General features: G+C 32.8%; 2 protein-coding genes across 10 annotated transcripts; one reads left to right on the forward strand and one right to left on the reverse strand.

Moving 5' to 3' along the window:
• Positions 1–2792, reverse strand: l(2)k10201 (lethal (2) k10201). Of its 7 annotated transcripts, XM_068767528.1 has the most exons (5): positions 2504–2594; positions 2296–2420; positions 996–1174; positions 466–664; positions 1–376 (listed from the first exon to the last, which is right to left on the reverse strand). In XM_068767528.1, the coding sequence occupies exons 3-5, from the start codon at positions 1139–1141 to the stop codon at positions 92–94; spliced, it is 630 nt and encodes a 209-aa protein (XP_068623629.1). In that variant the 5' UTR covers positions 1142–1174; positions 2296–2420; positions 2504–2594; the 3' UTR covers positions 1–91. The 7 variants fall into 7 exon arrangements, with proteins under 7 accessions (XP_068623629.1, XP_068623626.1, XP_068623630.1 ...); XM_068767525.1 differs by lacking the exons at positions 2296–2420; positions 2504–2594 and adding an exon at positions 2650–2792; XM_068767529.1 differs by having other exon boundaries at positions 2296–2506.
• On the forward strand, positions 2595–22359 carry NTPase (ectonucleoside triphosphate diphosphohydrolase NTPase). Of its 3 annotated transcripts, none has more exons than XM_068767521.1 (11): positions 2595–2879; positions 5869–5992; positions 13383–13526; positions 14009–14097; positions 14808–14971; positions 15847–15938; positions 17047–17200; positions 18136–18285; positions 19243–19415; positions 19861–20024; positions 20456–22359. In XM_068767521.1, exons 1-11 carry the CDS (start codon positions 2856–2858, stop codon positions 20549–20551), a joined length of 1374 nt encoding a protein of 457 aa, XP_068623622.1. In that variant the 5' UTR covers positions 2595–2855; the 3' UTR covers positions 20552–22359. The 3 variants fall into 3 exon arrangements, with proteins under 3 accessions (XP_068623622.1, XP_068623621.1, XP_068623623.1); XM_068767520.1 differs by lacking the exon at positions 2595–2879 and adding an exon at positions 4123–4329; XM_068767522.1 differs by lacking the exons at positions 2595–2879; positions 5869–5992 and adding an exon at positions 9504–9581.
• The last annotated feature ends 864 nt before the right edge of the window (positions 22360–23223 follow it).

The following is a 23223-nucleotide window of genomic DNA, read 5'->3' on the forward strand; positions in this document are numbered from 1 at the left end:
TATCATTTATTAACACAACTTAATATTCAATAAAGTGAAAACATTGGTAAACAAAAAGAGATCTTTTGATGTTTAAATTTCACTTACAGTTCTAGTTATCTATATTCATAACATTTGATTCTGTTTCTTTTAACTTTTTTTGACAACTTTTCGAAAACACCTTTTGCTTATTGTTACTAAGTGAAAATTTCTTTTGCTCCACAGGTTTAGCAATGTCTAAATCCATAGCCATATTATTTTTATTAACCTTTATACCTTTTTTAGGTTTCTGATCAAATCTGAAATCTTTAGGCAGCTTATGGATTTTCACACAATGGTCCAGACGTTCCTCGGGCGTCATAAATTTTTCTTTACATTCCTCAACATAGCAACTATACTGTAAAAAAATTATAATGATAATGAAAAATATTAATAAGTAAAATTTAATTATTTGTTTTAAGTGTTATATTTCTATTTAGTACTTACAGATGGTTTCTTAGTTGCCATCACTGCGAAAAAGGAGTCATGTTTTTCTTGAAGATGTAGATCAAGGTAATGTGGTGATGGTAGCATTTTTTTGCACTGACTACAAGCATATCTATGAGAAGCATTATAATGGTTCTCATATTCTAACAGAGAGCTCGCAGTAAAAGTACAGCCGGCGACATTGCATGATGTGGGTATGCTAAAAGCATAGATTTCTTTAGCAAAATATTTATTACCTCATGTAGTTAACACTCAACAAGACTTACAGGAAGTAACATACATTGTAAGTTATCTACATACATAATAGTATATAAAATTACTGAAAGAATAAAATAAATGGATAAGAAACGAAATTCGTGTATCATTATTTAAAAATGTGGTTCACTAAACTCTTAACCCTATTTCGACTAAAATTTTGATATAAATACCATCATATATAACTGACGCATTAAGTCAATTTACCTTATTTTACTTATTAAAATGTTTTTACCAAAAACACATTTTTCGTCAAAATAATACAAAGTGCTTACATTTCATGACATAGGTCCTCATCATCTACATCGTACACTCCGTACCTGGGCGGAGTTTTATCCCTAATAAAAAGTTCATCGTGAAGTTTTCGGTGGCCCACCCCATACGCTTCAAGTTTCCTTAAAATCACTTCTTTCAAGTCCATAATCAAGCGGCTACAAATGTTTTACACAACAAACTGCAAAATAACATTGTGGCGTTTATTTCAAATTCTCGCCTATAACATCATGTTTTCCGTATATCGCTTTATATTATAACTAAAAATACGTTAATTTTGCGAAAACATTAATCATTTATTAACCGACAACGTAAATTAATAGTTTTTAAATATGTAAATGTACAATAAGCAATTAGTATATAGTGTATAAAAATACTTAGACATCGGAAACTAGAGATAAGATTTAACTACTTTGGAAACAATAGATAGTATTTTATTGTTTGAATACCGCTAGTCTTAATCTTACGAAGACGTAATGTCGATACGTAGTTTGATTTCGAATAGTAACATGCTATAATGTAATGCAAACAGTGCTATACAATGACCCTGTGATATTAAAGGTCAGGACTAGTGAGTATAATTTCTCACAAACTCAATTCACTAGAATAAATGCAAAAATAAAACTTTTTAAACAGGCTTGTTTTTACAATAATCGTATGTGCCTAATATTTAAAAAAAACATGTTTCTTCGGTATTCCAGAGTTATTAAAGATATTTACTGCATGTATTTAAGATCTGCGCTGTCACGCCGTGTGGACAATTACTGATATTATTATGTTATAAATCAAGGTCAGCATAATAGTGATGTAAAGATTATTTACGTCAATATATTTAAATTCAAAACTTTTACAATATGTTATAAGTCAAAATTCGTAATTAATTACAAGAAACAAGAAAACACAGTTTGTAACAGTTTTAGAATGAAACAAAATAACTTGTTAACTTTTAGTCCTGCGTCTTTTACTTGTAGTCTAATGACTTTTGCCTGATTGTTATATTATATGTTAATATTTGATATTACAGATGAGTAAATTTACCAAATATTTGCTCGTATACCTGCTATTAGTATGACAAATCCTTAACAGAAAAGAGATAAACGAACTTATATAATAATTCGACTAAAACTCAACATATATTTACTTCTATTAGTTTTTATTTGGTGTAGTTCATCCGGTTCAGATATAGATTTGGTTTAGGCCTTTTTTTTAGTTTTTCTTTTGAATGACAACCTGTTTTAAAATAAAATACGTGGCTAAAGACGTCTGTTTGTTATAATAGAAGAACACGAAGGTTTCTCATACCGTAAAAGCTCGATCGAAGTATTATAGAATTGCAAGGCCCGAGTTCTGCGAAGTTGTTACCGCCAGCAAGTCTATTATCGCTCAACACTAATCCAGTATAATTAAACAAAAAATTAACGTATTAGCTGTAACAAATTGTACAAATCGTATTTGCATATATAAATATATTTATTTAAACGTATCATAAAACAATGTTAACCATCCACACATCACTATTGTAACCATTTTTCAGTTTTCTCAATGGTACTTCTTGACTTGATACGTTATTAGATATCAGTAGTATAATATAGTCTGTGGAACGGCTCATTGTTGTGTAAAGAGCATATTTATAATAAATTAAATAAAAAAAAAAACTTGTGTTAACGTGTGTAAGTAAATTTGCTCCTTGGTGAAATTGACAGTAATTGTACAGGTTTTTTAGTACAGCATAAAGTTATATGTTAAAGTCCAGAACTATGCACTGTTAAAATTATTTTGTGAATTTATTAGAGATAATTTGACGTTTATTATATGACTAGGTTCTACAGATTCTTAAAGTACTTTGCACAGAATTAAGAACCATGAGTGATTTACGTCAAAGAAAGGTAAAATTATATTATTAATTTAACCATATTTAGATTTTTATAAAGTCATTATTCGTTGGATTGTTGTAATAAACCGAATTTACATGTCGCAAATTAGGTTGTTATATTAATAATAAGAAAATACCTTTGCCTAGTTGACACAAGGTTGTATTTTCAATGCATGATTTAGATCGATGTTTACTATTATTAACCATAGTTTCATATTACTTAATCTTTCTCACAACGTAAGACGCATTAAATATCCAACTCAATAAAAACTATGTACTATTTTTTATCATTATTTATTACTCTTCGAATAAATTCATAGAAGTTAACCAACTTTTTGAATGAGTTTATAACTGTCAAACGGCCATGTGGAAAAAGTGGTTCCTCAGTTTACATTAACATTGTACCATAGAGATATTCGACTTAGCAGAACAGTGCTTAATATTTCGCATATGTAAAATAATAATAAATTTTCTACTTTGTAATTTTTTTTACTTATCTCATAATAATGTATTTTTTAAAATTATTAAAATTTTCTTGCGAATATATTTTTTTAAATCGGTAATGAAAACCAGGTAGTGCCTAAGCTAATATGTTAATAAGTACTAAGAAATTCTTTTCTTTGTAGGTAAAAGTTTATACCTAGTTAATTACCTTTTTATAATAAGGAAAGTTGGACCGTGGTTGGACATGCGAGTTATTTAATGTCACTTAATCATCTGGATTTTTGCCCATAAGATGGGCCAGTGTTCTCTATGTGTTTTCTTGTAGCGTTTATAAGCAGCAGCGATATTTTACGTTAAATGTGCAGATTGTTGGGATCCGAAGCTGCTATCTTCTGTCTTAATCCAGTTTTCAACAGTCAATTTAATAGATTACTAACTTTATGAAATTCTTTAAACTATCAAGGTTATATTCAATTTATAGTCTTGTATCAATGATCGACGCATGTATGAATGTTTAATGATAAGATTTTTGCGATTATTTATGTTCACATAAGTTTACAATAAAATTACATGAATTGCAGAACATGGTCGTTTTTATTTATATATATATGTTAAAGCAAAAGCTAGTCTTAATAACCTAGCTTATCACATATTTATCTGTCGCTGGCAAAAAATTACAACTACAGTCGGCACTATAAGAAGTGCTTATTTCAAATTTTGACATTGATAGGTGAAAATGTTTGAAGTTTGTTCGATGCCGCTTTTTAACACTGTTTTGTAGTTTAACGATGTAATAATATTAAAAAGAAAATTAAGAGTTATAGTCATAAGGCATTTTAGTATTAAATAAAGAGAATCTCAACATATACAGTTTATTAGAAATATGTTAAGGTTAAATTGAATTAATAATGCATCAGTATTTGTGTTTTTAAGTGATGATTAAGTATATAATTTACCATAGGTTGTGATGTTAATTTTATCCCGATATGGGAAAATTCAGTACTTACAGATATTTAGAGGTAAGAAATTTAAATATTTAGACGTCGTTTTACCTATTGACAATTAACTTCTAATATTATCATATAGATTCAGTTTACCACAACCACTTCATTATTTTTATAAATAAGTAACATTCATTAGTAGTATATGTGAATTGCACTAAATGATGATATGTAAATGCCACATTAATAATATTCTGAATTGATAATAGAAATAACATTACTGGGAAGTATATTCTAAGAATAATTAAAAGTTTATTTTCTAGTGTAAAGATGCTTATAATGGCAGATATATATTAAAGGATGTTGACATAACACTAGATTTTACCCAAACAGTTATTCAATAAAAAAGTGATGGATTTAATTTTGGGGTTATCCTAAAGAGGAGTAATACCTTATTTTATTATTTTATTTATGTGACTTGTAAAGACTGTGAGATAGATCGTATAAATATCTACCAGGCATATTAGGTAGTAATATTCCATTAAGGATTTTAATAAAAAAAAATTAAACCAAAATATTTTTTTGTTACAATGTAACAATGTTTTTGTTTAAATAATTAAAAAATATATCTGTTGACTAAAAATGGATGATATTATTTTCAATTATTTCATCATGAAATAAAGAGGAATATTTCTAGAAGTAATTGTTATTCCTTTTCCTTCAGTGCTACTTTTGCTTAGAGGGATCATCATCTATATTTCAGCCATAGTATGACACAGTTGGACATACAGAAAGACAGGTTACCTCAATAGTTAGAGTGTCTAGCATAGAAGGATAGCTACTATTCATTTTATAAACTTCTCTTTGCCTTTAGTATTGTGAAATAGTGCTTGAGGGATGTGACTTGTCCACTCTTCTAGGTACTTCACTATCACAATAGCATTCCATGTTCTGTAGTTATTGTTGAAAAGGTAAAAATAAATGTAACATCACTCTTAAACTAACTTATTTAAAATTTTAAAATTGATGAATGGTATATTCTGTATTAGCAAATCAAAACAAATAATATTTACACTGGCTTCCAGTGAGAATATTATATTGCTTGTATTGCTTGAAATATGGTTCTTATGATGTATATGTATTTTTTAAAATATAATTTTCTGTAGGTGTAGCATACATTGTATGCCAAAAGGTTTAGGCAATTGAAATAATTTAAACATAAAAGTAAAAGAACATTTACTTATTGAAACTTTAAATCATTTTAAATACTTTAACTTTGTTAAAATAAGTAATTTTGTGATATTTCTATTTAACTTTGCTGTTTTCTTCTGGATATATTTTTCATGTTTATAAATATATACAATTTTTATGATGATGGTAAGACATCCACTGCTGGACTTAGATCTATGCTAGATATATCCAGTATATATAATTTATACTCATTTTCAATTTGCTGGGGACATGATTTTTCAAAAAGAATGTCCCTGTGAAAGTCCAAGTATAAAAATTTTAAGTCTTTACTTAAAATAGTATTTACCATTGTTAATTTGCTACCGTTTACTAGTAACTAAGACAAGAATTGTTATGTTAATGACTATGAATAATTAATATTTTCAGTTAAAAGACAATACCTCAACACCACATATCAGTACAAGAAGTATATCTTTAAAACAGCCAAGGAGGTTAAAGAAAGTTTTTATTCTACTCATTGTATTAGCATTATGTGGAACATACTTAATGGGTAAGTCAATTTTAATTTTACTTTGTTTCCTAGCCAGTGTCTACTAATATAGAACAATAAAAGAATAACTTCCTTTTGATAAAACAAAATGTAACTGGATATGTACCCCATCAGTTTGAATAAAAGCCTAATCCAAACTTCCATCTTTGAGGAGCTCTTATATCCAAACACTTCATGAAGTGTCCACACCATAAAGCCACCTAAAAACATGGTGGTGCTCCACTCATGTGATATAAGTAATGATAATTCTTGAGTCAACTTTAGTTAAGGTAAATAGACCTTTGTTTATTATCAGAGTGAAACATATGTTTTACTTGCTAAGCAATAGTATTTCCACAAAGATTGCTGCAATGACTGATTGCGTACTGCCAGCGTCCAGTGACTTTCCAACTTTGGTGATGTTTTTGGTCCACCTGGTGGACCCTGCATAGCAATCATATATAACTAGATTTAATTAAAATTTGTCACAGTACACTAGCTACAAATCTAGGTCACATAGTATTGTTAAATGCACTGCATAAGTATAGTGCTAGGTCTCTTGGTAATGTATCACTGCAGTGCATATATTAGCGCTCAATCAGTAATAAGTAAACCAAACAAGTAATTTTGGATTTATGGTACTATGCCGACTATAAGACAAGCTATGTACACTACACTTTGTCATCGTCGCCATTTGTACCCAACAGGTCTTAGAATCTACCCTGGATTGTATATCACAGTGGACGCTAATCCCTGAGCTCCTCTTAGTGCTAAAGCTGACCGAAATGGTAGTAGTATTATTGTCCACAAATAATAAAGGCTTGGTCCTCTCGGGCGCCCTTGTGTCGGAATTCTAAGCGGGTATAATCGGCGAGCTTAAGACTTTAAGGAGAAAGAACTCAGTGGTCTCGCAATCCGGTGAAATAGTAGACTGTACATTCCGAGCCGAGGCTTCTTTGGGACCTCTGAGCGATCACATTTCACTACCTTAAAAGTGGTCTTAGGCTTAGAGCCGGGGCCCAAATCCTATTGTCTTTTTTCTTGGTGGCCATCTCTTGGCAGAATAGTCCTGATTATGGGGTTTTTGTATGTTTTTGCTCCATCCCTGTAATTGACATTAAAATTTTATATTATTTAGTTTATACAGCAGTTTAGCATTAGTTCTTATGTAGTACATCAGGAAGAATATATAATAGATTAAAAGCATTATAATCACTACCATTCCTGGTTACTTGTGACTGACTTATTTAAATAATAAACCTTGAAAGTAATATTTCTTAACAATAATTTAGAATTTTAGTAAGATTTTAAAAATTGAAATTGTACAGTCATTTGTGTCTGTAATTTTTTTACAAAATTACTTGTTTTGATATATTATCTGAGTTGTTTTTCCTTGTCTATTAAATTTAAGTGTTGATAATAATGCTCCAAGCATATTATTTTTAAAATGTTAATTATGTTACTAATTTAAAATAATTGTTTGCAGCTGATAATAAAATATTAATGTTCTTCCGCTATGTATATAAATTCCATATATAGAGATATGAAAATATTGTTAGATAAGTATAACTGGAGTTAGAACATTCATGCTAAAAGAGCGAATTTTTATACAGAACTCTCTTAAATACCATATGAAACCTTGAAACTAACTATTAATCAAAAAAAGGAAGAAGAGTGTGAGTGAGTTAATATAAAAGAAATGAAATTGTCTATTGCATACTTTTTAAATAATTAACCATTTGTAAACTCTTCTTTAAAATTCACTTATCTCATTCACTTTCTTACTAAAGAGAAGTTATAATATATGTTAACTCTGTCTAGCAAATAAAGTATAATAGAGCAGGATGACAATCTACATATTCAATACAGATAGTCAATTTACTCCGCCTACCAGTCTTGGCTAGGCCCAGCAAAATCACCTACAAGTTTCTGTTCATGGCATCAATACAGGAAATTATTAAGATACAAAAGTATTGCTCTGGACCAAGCAGAAAACATACCTATTCTTATAAGTAATTGTTGTTTATTATTAAGACATTAAATCTATAGATCATCTGAAATACATATGCTTTTTGTACTGGATTTTAAAAGGCAAATTTATGACAGTAAGAATGCTAGACCTAAAAATTGGTATGCTTCTATGGGAGTAAATCCCTCTTATATAGATTTAGGTATTTCCTATGTAATTTCAATATGAAAATTATTTTGCACCGGTGCAGTAAGTTACAGTTGTGCAATAAAAGAAGATTCGTTACATCACTGACTTGTGTTAGGCAGAATGTAATATATCAGGGGTGACTAACTAGCGGTTGCCACATGCGCCTCTTTGAAGGATTATTTATGGCCGTCGATAAATGTCGTGATCTTTCTTTTCTTTTTTGTGTTTACTATAAATATTTAAAAAGTATAGCACTGTCATTCAACAAATTTAAATAATTACCATGAAAATTAAATAATTGTGTCCAATTTTCAATAATTTCTGTAACATTTTTATACGCTTTTGCATACCTTCCGAATTTAATAGCGGCTCGAAAAAATCACAAAATTTTAAAATGGTCCATACTATTATTGAATTTGGTCATCCCCTGTAAAAGATGCATATTTTTTTTTCTTAATGGCATCGGTATTTCTTTGGTTTTATTTTTAAGATCTTTTACTTTTATTATTTGAAATAATGGCCCAGGATTTTAGTTTATAGTGTATATAAGTATTACAGGCATTTTTTTTTCAAATACAAATCATTAAATGATAGGTATATGTACCTAACATTTTTTTGGAACAAAAGGACTGTCACTAAGAAAATTGGAATATAGTTATTGAATTTCGTAGACATATTATTAGCATCAAGCATTCATTGTAAAACTATTCGCACCATGAATAGTTATCTCGGGAAAAGTTTATATTTTATATTTATTGAATTGTCCGTGAATTTATTTTTGAATCTCCACTGACAGCATACGAGCAGTGGTAGCCCAGCGGCAGCAGACAGACTTGCGATAGTAGGTCGCGGGTTTGATTCGTGGTCTAATTCAAACTTTGTGCTTGCACAAATAATTACTTATGTCAGATTGCCACTGCTCACAAAGAAGTTTCCAGATGGGCCGCAGCGCCCTCTACATACCATAATACCACACTGCGATCGCCAACCCGCCTGCTATCTGTGGTGATTATGGTAAATAAGATATCTTTGGGGGAGGCCTATGCCTTGCAGTGGGTCGAAATGACAATTTGCTAGTAGAAATACATCGATTTTATTCTTTTTATGATCCACTCGCAGATTAAATGTCAGGTTTTATTATTGATCTAAACTTTGTGTGTTGAACGTTGATGTTATTATTTGTGTGTTATTCATACTTCAAACTAAATAACCAAAGTAATGTGGCGTTTGATTTTATGTTTCTAGTAAATTCTATTCATATGTAGTCATTTTAAATTGTGTGCTGCAACGGAATGATTGTGACTTTTTATGTTCCAATAATTCTTAAATGACATGTACGTTTGGTCACATTTTTCATTATTTAATCTGTTTGCGCGAACGCTGGCTAAGGTAGTGCAAAGAAAATGTCGAATGCAACGGTCGCGTCCCCAATGTTAACGATTTTCTTCGCAGGTAAAGTTCGATTTTATTTAATTTTATTCATAAACCAACTGCGTTTTTATATTATCACTAATTCTATAAATATTTAAACATATACTTCTTACATATTTTGGTAGCACAATAAGTTGGTATGTGTAGACAGGAGAACAAAATTAAAATAAATAAATTATTTAATCTAATCTAAAATGAATATTGCAGTAGTATGTTTGGAAAATATTTAAATATTGCTTTTAACAAGCTATTCTAGAGAGGAAGTCAAAAAATGAAAAAAAAAAAACCTACGTGAAATTATTTCACTGACATTGAGATTGACTTGATTATGTTATTATGTCTTTAATACATTCCATGCCACGTGGTGCGTATACGACCCCGCTGCACTATCGGTTCAGGTCATTTGCATTTCTCATTCAAAAACAAAGGATTCTTACAAAATTATTTGTAGGATCGAATATAGATAACTTTACATCACGTATGCGCGTGCGTAATGCATATTAAAATTTATAAGTTTTCTCGCTAGTTATAGCTTTGCAGAATTGAAAAAGTGTAAAGCATACGTCTTAAACGTATTTATTTTTTATTTTTAAAATGTAGGTCGTATATCGCCTTACGCGGCCTGAAAGGAAAATTTTCAAAAATTGCCGTGGCACGGAACGTGTTAATGGCATGACTCTGGGGCAATGAGGTTTTGACTATGAGATTAACATAGTAATAATATAATCATGACTAAACTTAATAGTTTTTTAAGAACGATTTAGAAATACAGAAGAATAAATCCGTCTTAGCAAATTTTATTTCATTCTTATCTCAATTTTATTTTTTGTTATATTCGCAATTTTATACAAGAAAGCACGTGATGCAAGCTAGTGCTTTATAGCAGAGTTAGTTTCGAACGATTTTATAATACAAAGATGTATGTTTTAAAAGACCATTTGGACAAACTGTCTTGTAAACTGATAGTATTGTTTTACGTGACCTGTTTAGCGATTAAGATTACCTTCCTTACCTTCTTTATGAAAGCAAAAAAAGAAAAGCAGTAAATAATTACTATTTTTGAATTTCCATGTATGTTTTCTCCTGGTTCGAGTTGACGCAGATTCGGGGAAGTCGGGTGCCTGGCAAGCTAGATCATTTAGGTTGATGCTCAATGGAGAAGACGAACTGTAATGCTACCGAAACCGCTGTACCGCAATTTAGGTGCGGGTGTGGCGAGACCGAGCGAGTATCGGCTACTTCATTCCATCAGTCACCTCACCGCGCTTCTCTAAAGTGCAGCACAGTGGATTCGGTGGCACTATAGGGTCCTCGAACGGTGGTAGCCAAGCCGTAGATAACTGGGACAGCGATTGTAGGTCGCGCGTTCGATTTCGGAGAGACAATTTTATGTAATTCACACTTTGTGCATTAATTATATAGAATTGCCACTGCTCACTAACAAGTTACTAGAGGATGGGCGGCAGTGGTGTCGCCAACGCGCCTATCAAGCGTGGCGGTTTTGGTGTATCCATCCATTGATATCTTTGGGGGAGGTCTATGCCTTGCAGTGGGCGTTTATCGGCTGAATCGATGATAAAGTCTTCAAGTAATCCTCTATTTGCCCCATTTCTTCAAACACGTTTAGTATTACTATGGTGAGCAGTGTCTCCATTTAGTCTGTTGATGATTTCGGATTTAAAATTTAAATTTTTTGAACTTACTATAGCATTCACAATTGTAGACTCTTTATTCTTAGAAACGTAATAGTGTTAGTTTATGACTAAGCCGTTATATGCACATAGATGACTAACGGGTGTATGTAGGAGTATTGAAAGGTGTAACTAGCTGTTATAAGTATTATTAGAAAATAAAACGCGTGTGTTTTCTCACTATTGAATAAACGCTGTACGACATCTTTTGTAAAGGTCTTGGTTGTTTTTGTAATAAAAATAACGTTAGCTTACTTTGCCTGAATTTCGTGAATATTTTCAATTATTAGCCGTAGCTGTGGGCAATGGAGAAATTATGTATAAATTGGAAAGATGAAACTCAGAGCGGGTTTACATTTCAAATAGCATAGGTATTAGATGCGCCTCTAAATTATAAAAGGTGGTCAGGATGCATCAGTGGCGTACCTAGGGGGGGGCGGTGGGTGCGGTCCGCACCGGGCGGCACTTACCTTGGGGCGGCATTTTTTATATTTACTTATAGTTGTAAAAAGAAACTTTTTCATTTCAAATTTATTTTCTTTCTTGAATAATAAATGATTATTATAAGTTTAATATTTGATTTATATAAATTATAATTACCTTTATGATTTCAAATATTATTCCTCGGTGTATATAAATGCATTTTAGTGTAAATTTTGGATTCTAATTCAAGAACAAGATAATAATTTTATTTTATTGTATTCATTAAAATTCGTTGAATTCGAAAAAGGATCTTTACGACTTTGTTCGGCAATTTTTCCTAACTAAAATTTTTTGATGTCAGTTTATAAATGTCATTTCTTTTGAAAAGCTTATATGATTACTTTGAAGTGATATATCAAAATTTTTTTAAACCAAAAACCACTATTTGATTGACATATAATAGAAGGGGCGGCAAACTGGAGATCGCACCGGGCGGCAAAAGTTCTAGGTACGCCACTGGGATGCATAGATTTTAGTGTGTAAAAACTCTCAAAAGGTCTGTCTTGCTTTACCTAAACCTACCCTGGTTTAGGTATAGACCACATGGTTCCGGGCGTAGGAAGGAAAATTTATAAAGGTGTTCAAACGTTTAAATGAATGCACAAATCTGTTGGTTACAACCGCAAATTAAGATTTAACAAAGCAAACACTGAAACATGATTTCGTCATCATATGCCTCGAATGCCATTTGAGTAGAAAGTCATTGTTCCGAGAATTGTATTGTTGAGACGTGTTTACGAAATTTAAAAACGAATGTTTCGTTTGAATTTTGTACTCAGTATGCGATGCTGTACAGGCTTTAAAAAAATATTGAGAGATTTCTTCCGGTTATATTTTATCATAATCATAATTTCAATTGCAGGGCGGACTGCTGAACATGGGTTTCTGCCATAGATTTTCAATAGGAGCGGCCTGTATCCGTTGTCTTCTAATGAACCTAAGAAGGTCGCCAGTCTATCTTTCTTTACCATCATCATATCGCTCGATAGAAGTTCGCTGTAAGGCATAGGCCTCTCCTATAGATCGCCATCATGTCCGGTCTCATATCATAATTTGCTCAAATTAAAAATCAAAACATAATTTGGTGTAATTAATACAGCTTCTATTTATAAATGTTGTGAATAGTTCACAACATTTATAAATACACTCATTTCCGTTGTCACGCAAGAACCCCATTAATAATCGATGTTATGGGCTATCGTAATGAAAATGCTTATATTGTTATACGTATTTACACCATGTGCTGTATTATTGATTATGATATATATAAGAGTTGAAGTGTCAAGTCTTAGTATATATTTTTAGTATTTAATTAGAATTAGTAATTACTTTAAATTGACTAATGTCAGTGAAATTCAAACAAGAGTCACGATGTCAAGTTTTGTTTAGTTAGTGATGGAGATAAACAAACATTGAGGAATATAAACACACACAGTCGCAATATCCGATGCTCAGAACTTTGAACATTGTCACGTTGAGTGTGTATGTTACGGGCTGCTTTTGTCGCGGCGTTGTATTGTTAGAGGCGGGAAACGATTGGCGCTGATTGGAAATTGTCGATCATTTTTTTGGTTTTCGTTTTTAACAGCAATGCGGTCCAACAAGCTATATTCAGTTTTTATGTATTGCATGAAATTATTTATTGAAGGTTTGTTCGCGGGGCAGACACAGTGGTTCGATGGGTTAGCGAAGAGCCTCGGGTACGAGAGCGTGTATCACTACGCTGTCATCATAGACGCTGGCTCCTCCGGGTCCAGGGTGCTGGCGTATAAGTTTAGAGTACCTTTTACAGGTAATTATACTTCTTTTTAAAGTATCCTTTTTTCCTTCGTATAAATACTAAAAATTTAAGATGTAGTTTACTAAAATAATGTTAAGCATAACATGGATGATATACACACCAGTAAGTCCATCCTCGACCAGCTTAAGATCAAGACTAGGCTCTACATATTATCAGCTAATTCGCATAGGTGAAATAACTTAGGACATGTGGGCGCTGATGCCTGGACACGACCTGATAATTGCACATACTATTAGGTTGTAGAAAAATAGACGGTAAAAGGCAAAGTGGGGGGTGATCATCTACCCGCGCTAGTCTGGTCAAATTAAATCAATAAATAGACTCTCCATTATTATTTCCTTGATGAAATAGTATAGATAGTATTGGATAGTAGTAGAGATAGTATTGGATCGGCTTGCTATGGATTCTTTAACACGACCTTCAGAAATGAAGAGACGACTGTGAAAGTTTGCTAAAAAAATCTATATTTTCAGTATTCGGGCAACCAAATTTAGACCTGGTAGAGGAATTTTTTGAACAGTCCAAACCGGGGCTGTCTTCGTATGCTGATGATCCTGAAAAGGTAAAGATGTTATTATTTCAGGTTGATAGTTGATTGTTCTTAAAACAGAGAACATGTATTGAAGTATAATTATTCAAGATTCGGCATTTTCAAGCGCTCTTGAGTCACAACGCTAAACGGCTATTATCGTAGGAGCCGATGTGACTCTAAATTGCGTCCGTCGAAGCAATCTAACAGCTGGGCTGCCTCTTAATACGGTGATATTGTAGTATGTTTTAAGTTAAGCCCTCTTTGTGCTTTGCCCTTCGAGTCAGCGGAATCTGCATATGCTTCTTGGGCACCATACAGCCTAACTGTTCATCCGTTCTGAATATAATTGCGTCTGAAGTATAGTATTTGTTTTCGGCACTATTGTTAGAGCTATCGAATTATGCGTTTATTGTCAATAACTGCATTCCTCCTGTACTTTAAATTTCTTTAGCGACATTTGAAAATTTTCTGCTTCAAAGTGCAATGTCGAAGTATTTTACAAAGCATTTTAAAACGTCCTAAAAAATTACCTTTCACTTCTTAAGTTTAAATGAGTGCTCTTAGAAAATCCATCATTATTAGTTAGTATTAACCTATAGTGTTTAGATTTAGTATATAGACATATTGCACGATGTAAGTGAACGCTTTAGAGGAGTTATTCTTAGAGCTATATCGAAAGAGTTTACATTGAATTTAAGTTTTGTTGCTTGCATTTATTAAATAAGTAAAGTTATTTCCAGGGCGCTGATACTATTGTACAGTTAATCAAGAAAGCGGAATTCCTCACACCCGTAGAGAAGAGGAGGTCGACCCCGCTTATAGTCCGCGCGACCGCCGGCTTGCGGCTGCTTCCCAAGGACAAAGCGCAGCAATTGCTCCAACATGTGTCCAAGGCCGTTGCCAAGTGAGTACAGATTCTGTGTTATGTAAAGGCTTTTAAGATAGGAATGTATAGCAGTTCTTTTCAGCCGATGGAAGCGTACTATGAGGCAAGGGTTTTGCTCAATAATTGCCACGATGGCAGGTCCAGTGCTGCACCTGCGTTCAGCGACTTCCGGCGACCTCAACCACTGCGTCTACGGGCTCGTGATTGCTACTCGGTTGAGGGATCGATGCGCCCCACCCACTGCCACTTAAGGCTGGCAATTACTAGAGCTACGTCAGTGATCTTGGTTCTTTTGCGGATCTCCTCATTTCTGATTCGATCTCGCAGCGAAAATTTTAACATAGCCGAGCAATGGAGAGACATTGCTCTGTGGGTGACCTTGAGCCTTCTTATCAGGCCCGTAGTAAGTGAGCACGTCTCGGATCCGTTGGTCATCACTGGCTGTATTTTGCATGAGAAGAAGTATAGAATGTACATTCTTACCTACGCTTCTTGTCTTCTCATTTTATGGTAAAAAGCTTTAAAATTTCTGTCCAATTTCCACCTAAGGTGATCCCATTGAAAGTGTTATATTAATTTATTTTTTCTATTAGAATGCGATAGGCTAATAGCCTGTGGCAGTACAAAGTCTGCAACAACAGATAGTAAACGATAAATAATCTTAATGTTAATCCGAATTTTGTAAATGATTTTCCTTACTGTATTATCATTATTATGTATATTATTTCTAAAACCATTGACTTTTGGATAGAGTGTACTAAACATTAATTAACAGTATGTGAGCTATACATTCAAAGCTTTTTCTATTTTAAAATAATTATATCGTTAATATGTATAATGACCATAGCCACAAATGTAAGTATACGTTACTGACAATTTTATTAATATTTCAGATTGGGATATGACATTGGTCCCAATTCAGTGCAGATAATGGACGGCGCGGACGAAGGCATATTTATTTGGTACACGGTCAATTTGTTGCACAGTGAGTATGTACTGTAGAATCTTGAAAACAAATTATTTGTTGGCCATTTTATTCAGTTTTGTTATTCTATATCAGTGCTGCGCAACCTTTTCTCAACTACGGCGCACTAATATGTTTCCTAGAATTTCGCAACACACCGAAAGCTAATTTCGAAAGACGAGTGAACGTGACGTGCCAATGTGTCTCAAATACAATATATTAGTATAATGGATAAATTGTAAAATTTCAATTTATTAATTTTTACCGCGGCACACTTGTATCAGACCCACGGCAAATCAGTGTGCCACGGCACACCGGTTGTGGAACACAGTTCCATATGACAAATTGGCCGTTCACTGCACTGGTAGTAAGTCAATGCTTGTAAATGGATTTCTTATTGAAAACTTAACACATTCTTCATGGCTCTAAGTGTACACATGCATATGAAAAAGATTTTCTTACTTTGCTTAGTTTATAAATTTTAAATTAAAAAAATTATATTAACAAATTCATATCATACCATTCAAAAGTTTTTATTTGATCGAAATATTTGGAACTATGTTGACCCATTTCATTATCGTTGTATAAGCCCATAGACACCCCACTGCAAGCCATGGCCTCCCACAAAGGTACCTAGGGGGGACATACCATAATTACCCCGGTTGTCAAAGTGTTGGCGATCGCAGTGTGATATTATATTACGTAGAGGGCGTTGCTGCCCATCCTCTGGAATCTTGTTTGTGTACAGTGGCAATCCCATATAATATGCACGTAGTGTAAATGATACAAGATTGTATTCCGGGAGTCGAACCTTGAAGTCTGAGCTTGCCACTGGACTATCGCTGCTTATGACTCGTGATGACTCATTTACATTGTTGATATTACAATGTACTGGTTAAATATTGTTAAAATTCCTTTGAAAAGAACAATAGTTGAATTTTTGCTGGCTCTTCTCAACAGATCAGTATTTCGAGCTAGTGGTAGCTTAACATATAATGTTAAAATAATCGACGATTTAAAATTGTGTGTAAATGTCTACTATTTTTTTTAAATATACGAAGTAGTAGTATTTGGCTATTTAAGATCGCTTTACTGGGAGTAAGATGTAATGTTTGTGAACGCTCTGCAGACTTGATGGACGGCGAGACCATGGCGGCACTGGACCTGGGTGGCGGTTCAACACAGATCACGTACCAGCTCAGCGACTCCGAGGCTCACGAGTTCCCGCTGGAGGACCGCCACGTGGTACCCGCTGGCAACAACATCACGCTCTACACGCATAGGTAAAACACGGACGTTACACCTGTTGAAATATTTTTTTTAAATCCTGATTGATATAACAAGTATGTTCACATAAAGAGACAAATATTCCTCTATTGGATATAATAGGAATTTTTTTTAAAATAAGTGTCAAAAGAGTGACTGTCAGTTTCTTTCCAGGTTCTTCTCGATGGAATATATCATTCCGAACATATATGTGTGTATACATGAGATACTGCCAGGTTTAATGTTTCTCAGCTCAATTGCTATCAATTAATGTATAGTACACCCTGTCATAAAATCAAAGGTTCTGGAAATAATAATGTGATTATAACATAGAAAAAGTGTTTTAAAATTTTGAACTTTATTACTATGTATTAAAATTAATTATTTTCTATTATCAGTCTGAGCAGACGAATGTCAAAAGTTATTAACTTGTCCTTAAGAAAAAAAATTGTAAGATTTTTCATAGTGTACACTTTATAGAGGGTGATTGTTTATAGTATAATATATATTTGCATATATATTAAATTTGAACGTACTATATGTTATGTAATGTTTTGACTTTTAGATATTTTTGATATTTAGCGAGGCCACCCTGCGGTTCGCGAGCCGTATGTGGCTCTCTGAAGGATTATTTGTGGCTCTTTATAAATGTAAACGAATTAGCTTTTCATTTTTCATTAATGGAAAATTTATTTTTAGTAGGAATATTTTGTATTTTCATTAATATAAAAAAAATACCACTAATTTTTAATTACTGCATTTGCATACGTTGAAAAAACTTTTATATTTGCGGCTCGCAAAAATTTTAAGATATTTTAAAATGGCTCCGACTATCAGACGGATTGGCCTCCCTTGGAATAGATATTTGTATCACTGTTTTATATTGTATACATTATAATCAATTTCTGATGAGACGGCTTAAATGTTTATGTTCATTTGACGGTATTTGTAGTTACCTGAAGCTGGGGCTGCTGGCGGCCCGGTATGGTATTTTCCGTCTCGAAGCCGGGGACAACAACACGAACGAGTTCACGTCGGTGTGCGTCGACCCCATCGTGCAGCGGGAGCCGTGGGTCTACGCTAACAAGCAGTATTTTGTCAGGTCAGTAACATTTATTTATTAACTGGCTGAATCAGCAAACTTAATTTAGCATAATAGTCAATCATCATCACCATCATCATGTCAAACAATAGACACACACTCACAATGAGTTTTAACATCAAGATTATAACTGTAGCTAGTGCTGTTGGGAATATAAATGCTACACTGATGTTGATACTGCTAGGATAGTGTATTTTAATTATTTCCACAGCATTCATCATCAATATTCTTATGATAATATATTTTATGTTTACAATAATTATAATAGATAATAAATAGGTACATCCATAGTGTAATTTTGCAAGGCACTGTGAAAAATTGGTTATACTAAAATTTCGACTGTCAAAAATTTCTAATTCATTTGTAATAATCGAAATCAGATTGTTTAGTACAATCACGCAAATAAAATTGACGGAAAGGGAAAATTTTTTAGTAAACAGATATTTAAATGACAAGAATTTTTTAAAAATTTTAAGAAGTTTCACCCTGCATCTTCTCTACAACTATAACACCTTGCAATGCAAAGTAAAGTGAAAAATAAAATATGTATTAGAATTAGAAAAATTTTGTTAATAAGGGTCCTGTTAAAGTTTACAATTTGATTGAATAATCTTAATATTGCAAAATTTAGGCCTCTAAATATCCTGACGATGAGCGGTCTGGCGCTGACCCGCATCCAGCGACCCGCCGCAGCTATCACTATGTCTTCGATCAGTGAATAATAGTAATAGTCAATGAATGATTAGATTTTAGAATTTCAAATTTACACAAAATTATTGCCATTCTTGTTTACACGGCTAGCCAAAAGTTTTGTGTGATGTTTTTTAAATGGTCACGCCGTACTCTCAATATTGTGGGAAGTTACTGGATACAACATACTGGCAACATATCGATTCTTGCGGCGATTTTTTAAGGGAAGCTTTTATGCCTTGCAATGATGTGAGTGTTTGTGTTCAGCGGCGCTGCTCGGCCTGAAGGAATGAAGCGCGAGGCTGCGTACGCGCGCTGCTACGAGCTGGTAACGCGCTACACGCTGCGCACGCTCGACTGGGAGCCGCGGCGCCCGCCGCGCGGCTCAGTCGCCGCCATGAGCTACTTCTATGACGTGGCTGCCGACGCCGGCATCATCGGTAAGCTCTTTTACGGCTAAATCCTCACAGGATTCTTTCGCTGGGGCCACTACAATACAATTATTAAAAAAATCACAAACTGAGTGTCTTGTTACTTCTTATTACTTACAACAACACCTTGAATGTGTGTTAGCTTAACTTGTTAATATCAGAGTTATCAGCAACTCTGTTCGTTTCTTCAGATACAATTCTTTTTTGATAGTTCTTGTATGAAATCACACTTGAATTGCTTTCATTTCATGTACGCCTTTTTACTTATTTTGTTAGCGAGAACTTAAACCCTTAGTGAACTACTCATCTTTTTTATTTAGATCATAGCCTATGGTATGCCTACGCGATGTGGAAAAACTGGGAGCATTTTTTAAGCGTATTGATATAAGATGGGGTATTTAATGATGAGATTATATTTGCGAAAGAATTGTTCACATACATTGTTTTTACGCAGACGTAATGCGCGGGGGCACTACCACGGTGGGTCAGTATCGTGCGAGTGCGTTACGTGCCTGCTCCAACGCCAACGTGGAGCAACCCTGGGCCTGCGGCGATCTCACCTACGTGGTCGCTCTACTGCACGACGCCTACAAGATACGCGAGCACGATAATGTATCTGTAAGTTATTTATATCTTTAGATTAATACAGCGTTACACCTATAAAATACCGAGGAGCTTTGACAATATACATTCATACCTATTACAAGTCACCACAGTTGGGCATCTAGTGCTAACGCTTCGTAAAGTGGTGGTAGTGTTACTAGTTAGGCAATAGCAACCGACCAAGTGGCGGTGAAGTCCTCTCGGGCGGCCTTCAGTTGCAATGCTAAACGGGTTTTAGTCGACGAGTGATATTCCAAAGGAGTCCGTAAACCCATTCATTCCAGCTGTATGTAATCAACTTAACACCGCGACCTTAACAGACTACTTAGGCTAAGCGCCATCTGAGCTCTGCGGAACCTGCAAATACCACTTGGACAGCAGGATGAGCCGGGTAAAAGAAAGTAAGACATGCCAGCGCAGTTATAATAAATAATTTATACTTTCAGCTGTTCAAGAAGGTGAACGGACACGAGGTTTCGTGGGCCCTGGGGCTCGCGTACACTACGGTGATGAACAGAATGGCGGCCGCGCCCGCTGCCTAACATTCTTCATTAAACCCTCTCATTAATATATACACCTCAACCGAACTATCCCGGCTTGGCATATATGTTTCACTCTTCAAAATTTTATCAAATGCTCAATAGTCGTACAAATTAAACAAACCTTTTATTTTTTGGACAGTTTATTACTTCTACAGTTATTTTTTCTATCTGTCTCGAAGTAAAGACCTTCATACACAAAAATAGTATATTCTAGCGAATTAGTTTAATGGCTCCTTTAGTAAATTACATTTTAATTAATAAACCAATTTTTTTAGATATCAATTTTTTTATGCATTATTTTGTATTTTATCTGTATTCTTCATTTACATATAGTATTCAATTGACATTCAATCTTAGTATTGGTTTTAAGCTTAAGCAGATTGCATATCATTAAGAAATGAAATCATTAATGGTTTAGTTTTTTGGTAAACAGTTAACAAATAATTTACGTTTCATGTAGTGAATTACGGACATAAATTGTTTTATTGACAATCTTCGGTTTTACACCTTCTTGCTGAAAAATAACACATCTATAGTAATATGATTTAAATTACAATGACCTTATTATTTTAATAAAATTGTAGTATTTTTAATTATAGGTATAGTTGCCTAAAATTTATTTAAATTTATCAATTGGGTTATAATAGGGTACACAAAAAAGGTTAGGGAATTTTTTGAACTTAAAATCTTACTTATAAATTTCAATATTTAAAACCAATTATAAGTTATTACCCGAGATTGTATCATCGGATGCACATTTGTCTTATGTTATTTTATGGCTTAGGGGTTATGGAGACGGCTTTAGTTTTTAGCCTTGTATACCAGCAGATTTAGTTTGTCGTCTCACTCACAAATTAGATTTTTTTTAAAAGTGTTTTTCTCTAGTAAGCCAACAAATTTGTTAAACATGTATTTTAGTATCCAATCTCTGATTATAGAGGGTAGAAGGATAAATTTGTATTATATTAATTAGCACAAGCGCAAAGAGTTTTACACAGTTTTATTTTATTTTATGCACATATTGTTTTAATTTTTATTGAAAAATGACATTATATTAAGTAACACTTTGTGATGGTATATTTTTTATATGAACATATCTCTAACAATATTTGTTTGACGTTATGTAAATATTTATTTATTACTTAAATCACTTGATAGGATTTTTATCAATGAAACATTACGCTTTCAAGAATATGATCAAGTTCACAGAGATTTATTGCGTTTATGAAATACAATATATAATAACAAATGTAATATGTTGTAACATATTTTGAATTAGCTCTGTTGTAACATTTACGTATCACTTTAATGCAACAGCGGTTAGACTATGTATTTGAAAATCGCATGTGTTGTGTTTTCGGAATTTAAAAATATGAGAAACTGCCAATTGGGAATAACGAATAAATGGAAATAAGAAATGGCGCCAAACTAATGTAAGTTTAGGTTAGGTAGGCGATAATGAAGCACGGAGCAGTTCTGACACCAGAGCACCAATGAATTTTTAATTGTATTGTCTATTACGAGTGATAACAATATATGGCTGTTATTATCGTAAACAATATTGCACTCATTTAACTTTATTATAAAGGTTGTATTCTACATTTGGTTTTAATTAATATTTTTATTATATTAATGTGGGTCGTCTTGTATTGAATGTTATTGAATATTTTTATGAGAATATTATTGTATTGTATTTATTATATTTAAATTTTTGACGCATTATTAAAATTTTGCAATAGCTTTCATTGCACCAGAACAATGTATGTAATGTATATTGATTTAAAGCATCGGTGTTATGTGTAAATTGTACAAAAATTTAATAAATGTTGATAAATAAGTAGTGTGTTCATTTCAACGAATAATTCGATTATCCTTAGGTTAATATATTTCAATTGTGTCATGTCTCAAAAATGTTTTGATACAAATTGCAAATAATCATTATTACTTATTGCTTGGTGTTACTGAAACATTTTGGGGAGAGACGTTGACAGCAACTAGCACTTTTAAAGCAATTACAGAATAATTGGATCCAAGATGGATGTAAAATCACTTGCGAAATTTATGAAGTCCTTGGACATCAAGTTATGTTATAAAATATAAATAATAAAAAAATGTAAAAATCTTTAAAAATTACATGTTAATTGTGGCGGCTGTTTTAACAGATTTTAACGTTAAGATAAACTTCATAGAACTACAGAAAAAAGATGATTTCCTATATTACTCAAATAATAATAGTCAAAATAAGTAAAAAAAAGGAAATAAAACAGTGTTTGCTTTTATTCTTTATTAAGAATCATTCAATTGTTACAATAATAATTAAAGTTATTCTAATCCACTTGTTATAATAACCTTGAATCATTTCAGTCTCCTAATATGATTAACGATTTATTCTATGCTTTGGTAAAAATAAATGAAATAAAAATTTCATCGTGATTCACACAATATATCGTGTTATTTTAATCAATGGCACTTTCTACGTTATTTTAAATAAAAAAAAACTACTGCCATCAGTAATTTACGCAAAAAGAGAGTTTTTTACGTTACGATTACGTTATATTAAGCAAACAATCAGTGTTACCGAAATATATTGATAGTTGGCAACATTTTATTATTACTTTACTAGGTCGACAGTTGAAATGTCAAACCTTCTATGCGAACGTTTTAACAATATT

This window comes from Battus philenor, unplaced genomic scaffold (genome assembly GCF_028537555.1).
Source record: "Battus philenor isolate CCGP_79_NKW_IND1 unplaced genomic scaffold, ilBatPhil1.0.hap1 SCAF_23, whole genome shotgun sequence".
Lineage (NCBI taxonomy): Eukaryota > Metazoa > Arthropoda > Insecta > Lepidoptera > Papilionidae > Battus > Battus philenor.

Excerpts from the sequence above, each read along its gene's own strand:
- NTPase (XM_068767520.1), top strand. The coding sequence starts at position 4,297 with ATGGGAAAATTCAGTACTTACAGATATTTAGAG. Across the intron at positions 5,993-13,382 it reads ATGTGGAACATACTTAATGG|GTTTGTTCGCGGGGCAGACA; the intron begins GTAAGTCAATTT and ends TATTTATTGAAG. Across the intron at positions 20,025-20,455 it reads GCGAGCACGATAATGTATCT|CTGTTCAAGAAGGTGAACGG; the intron begins GTAAGTTATTTA and ends TTATACTTTCAG.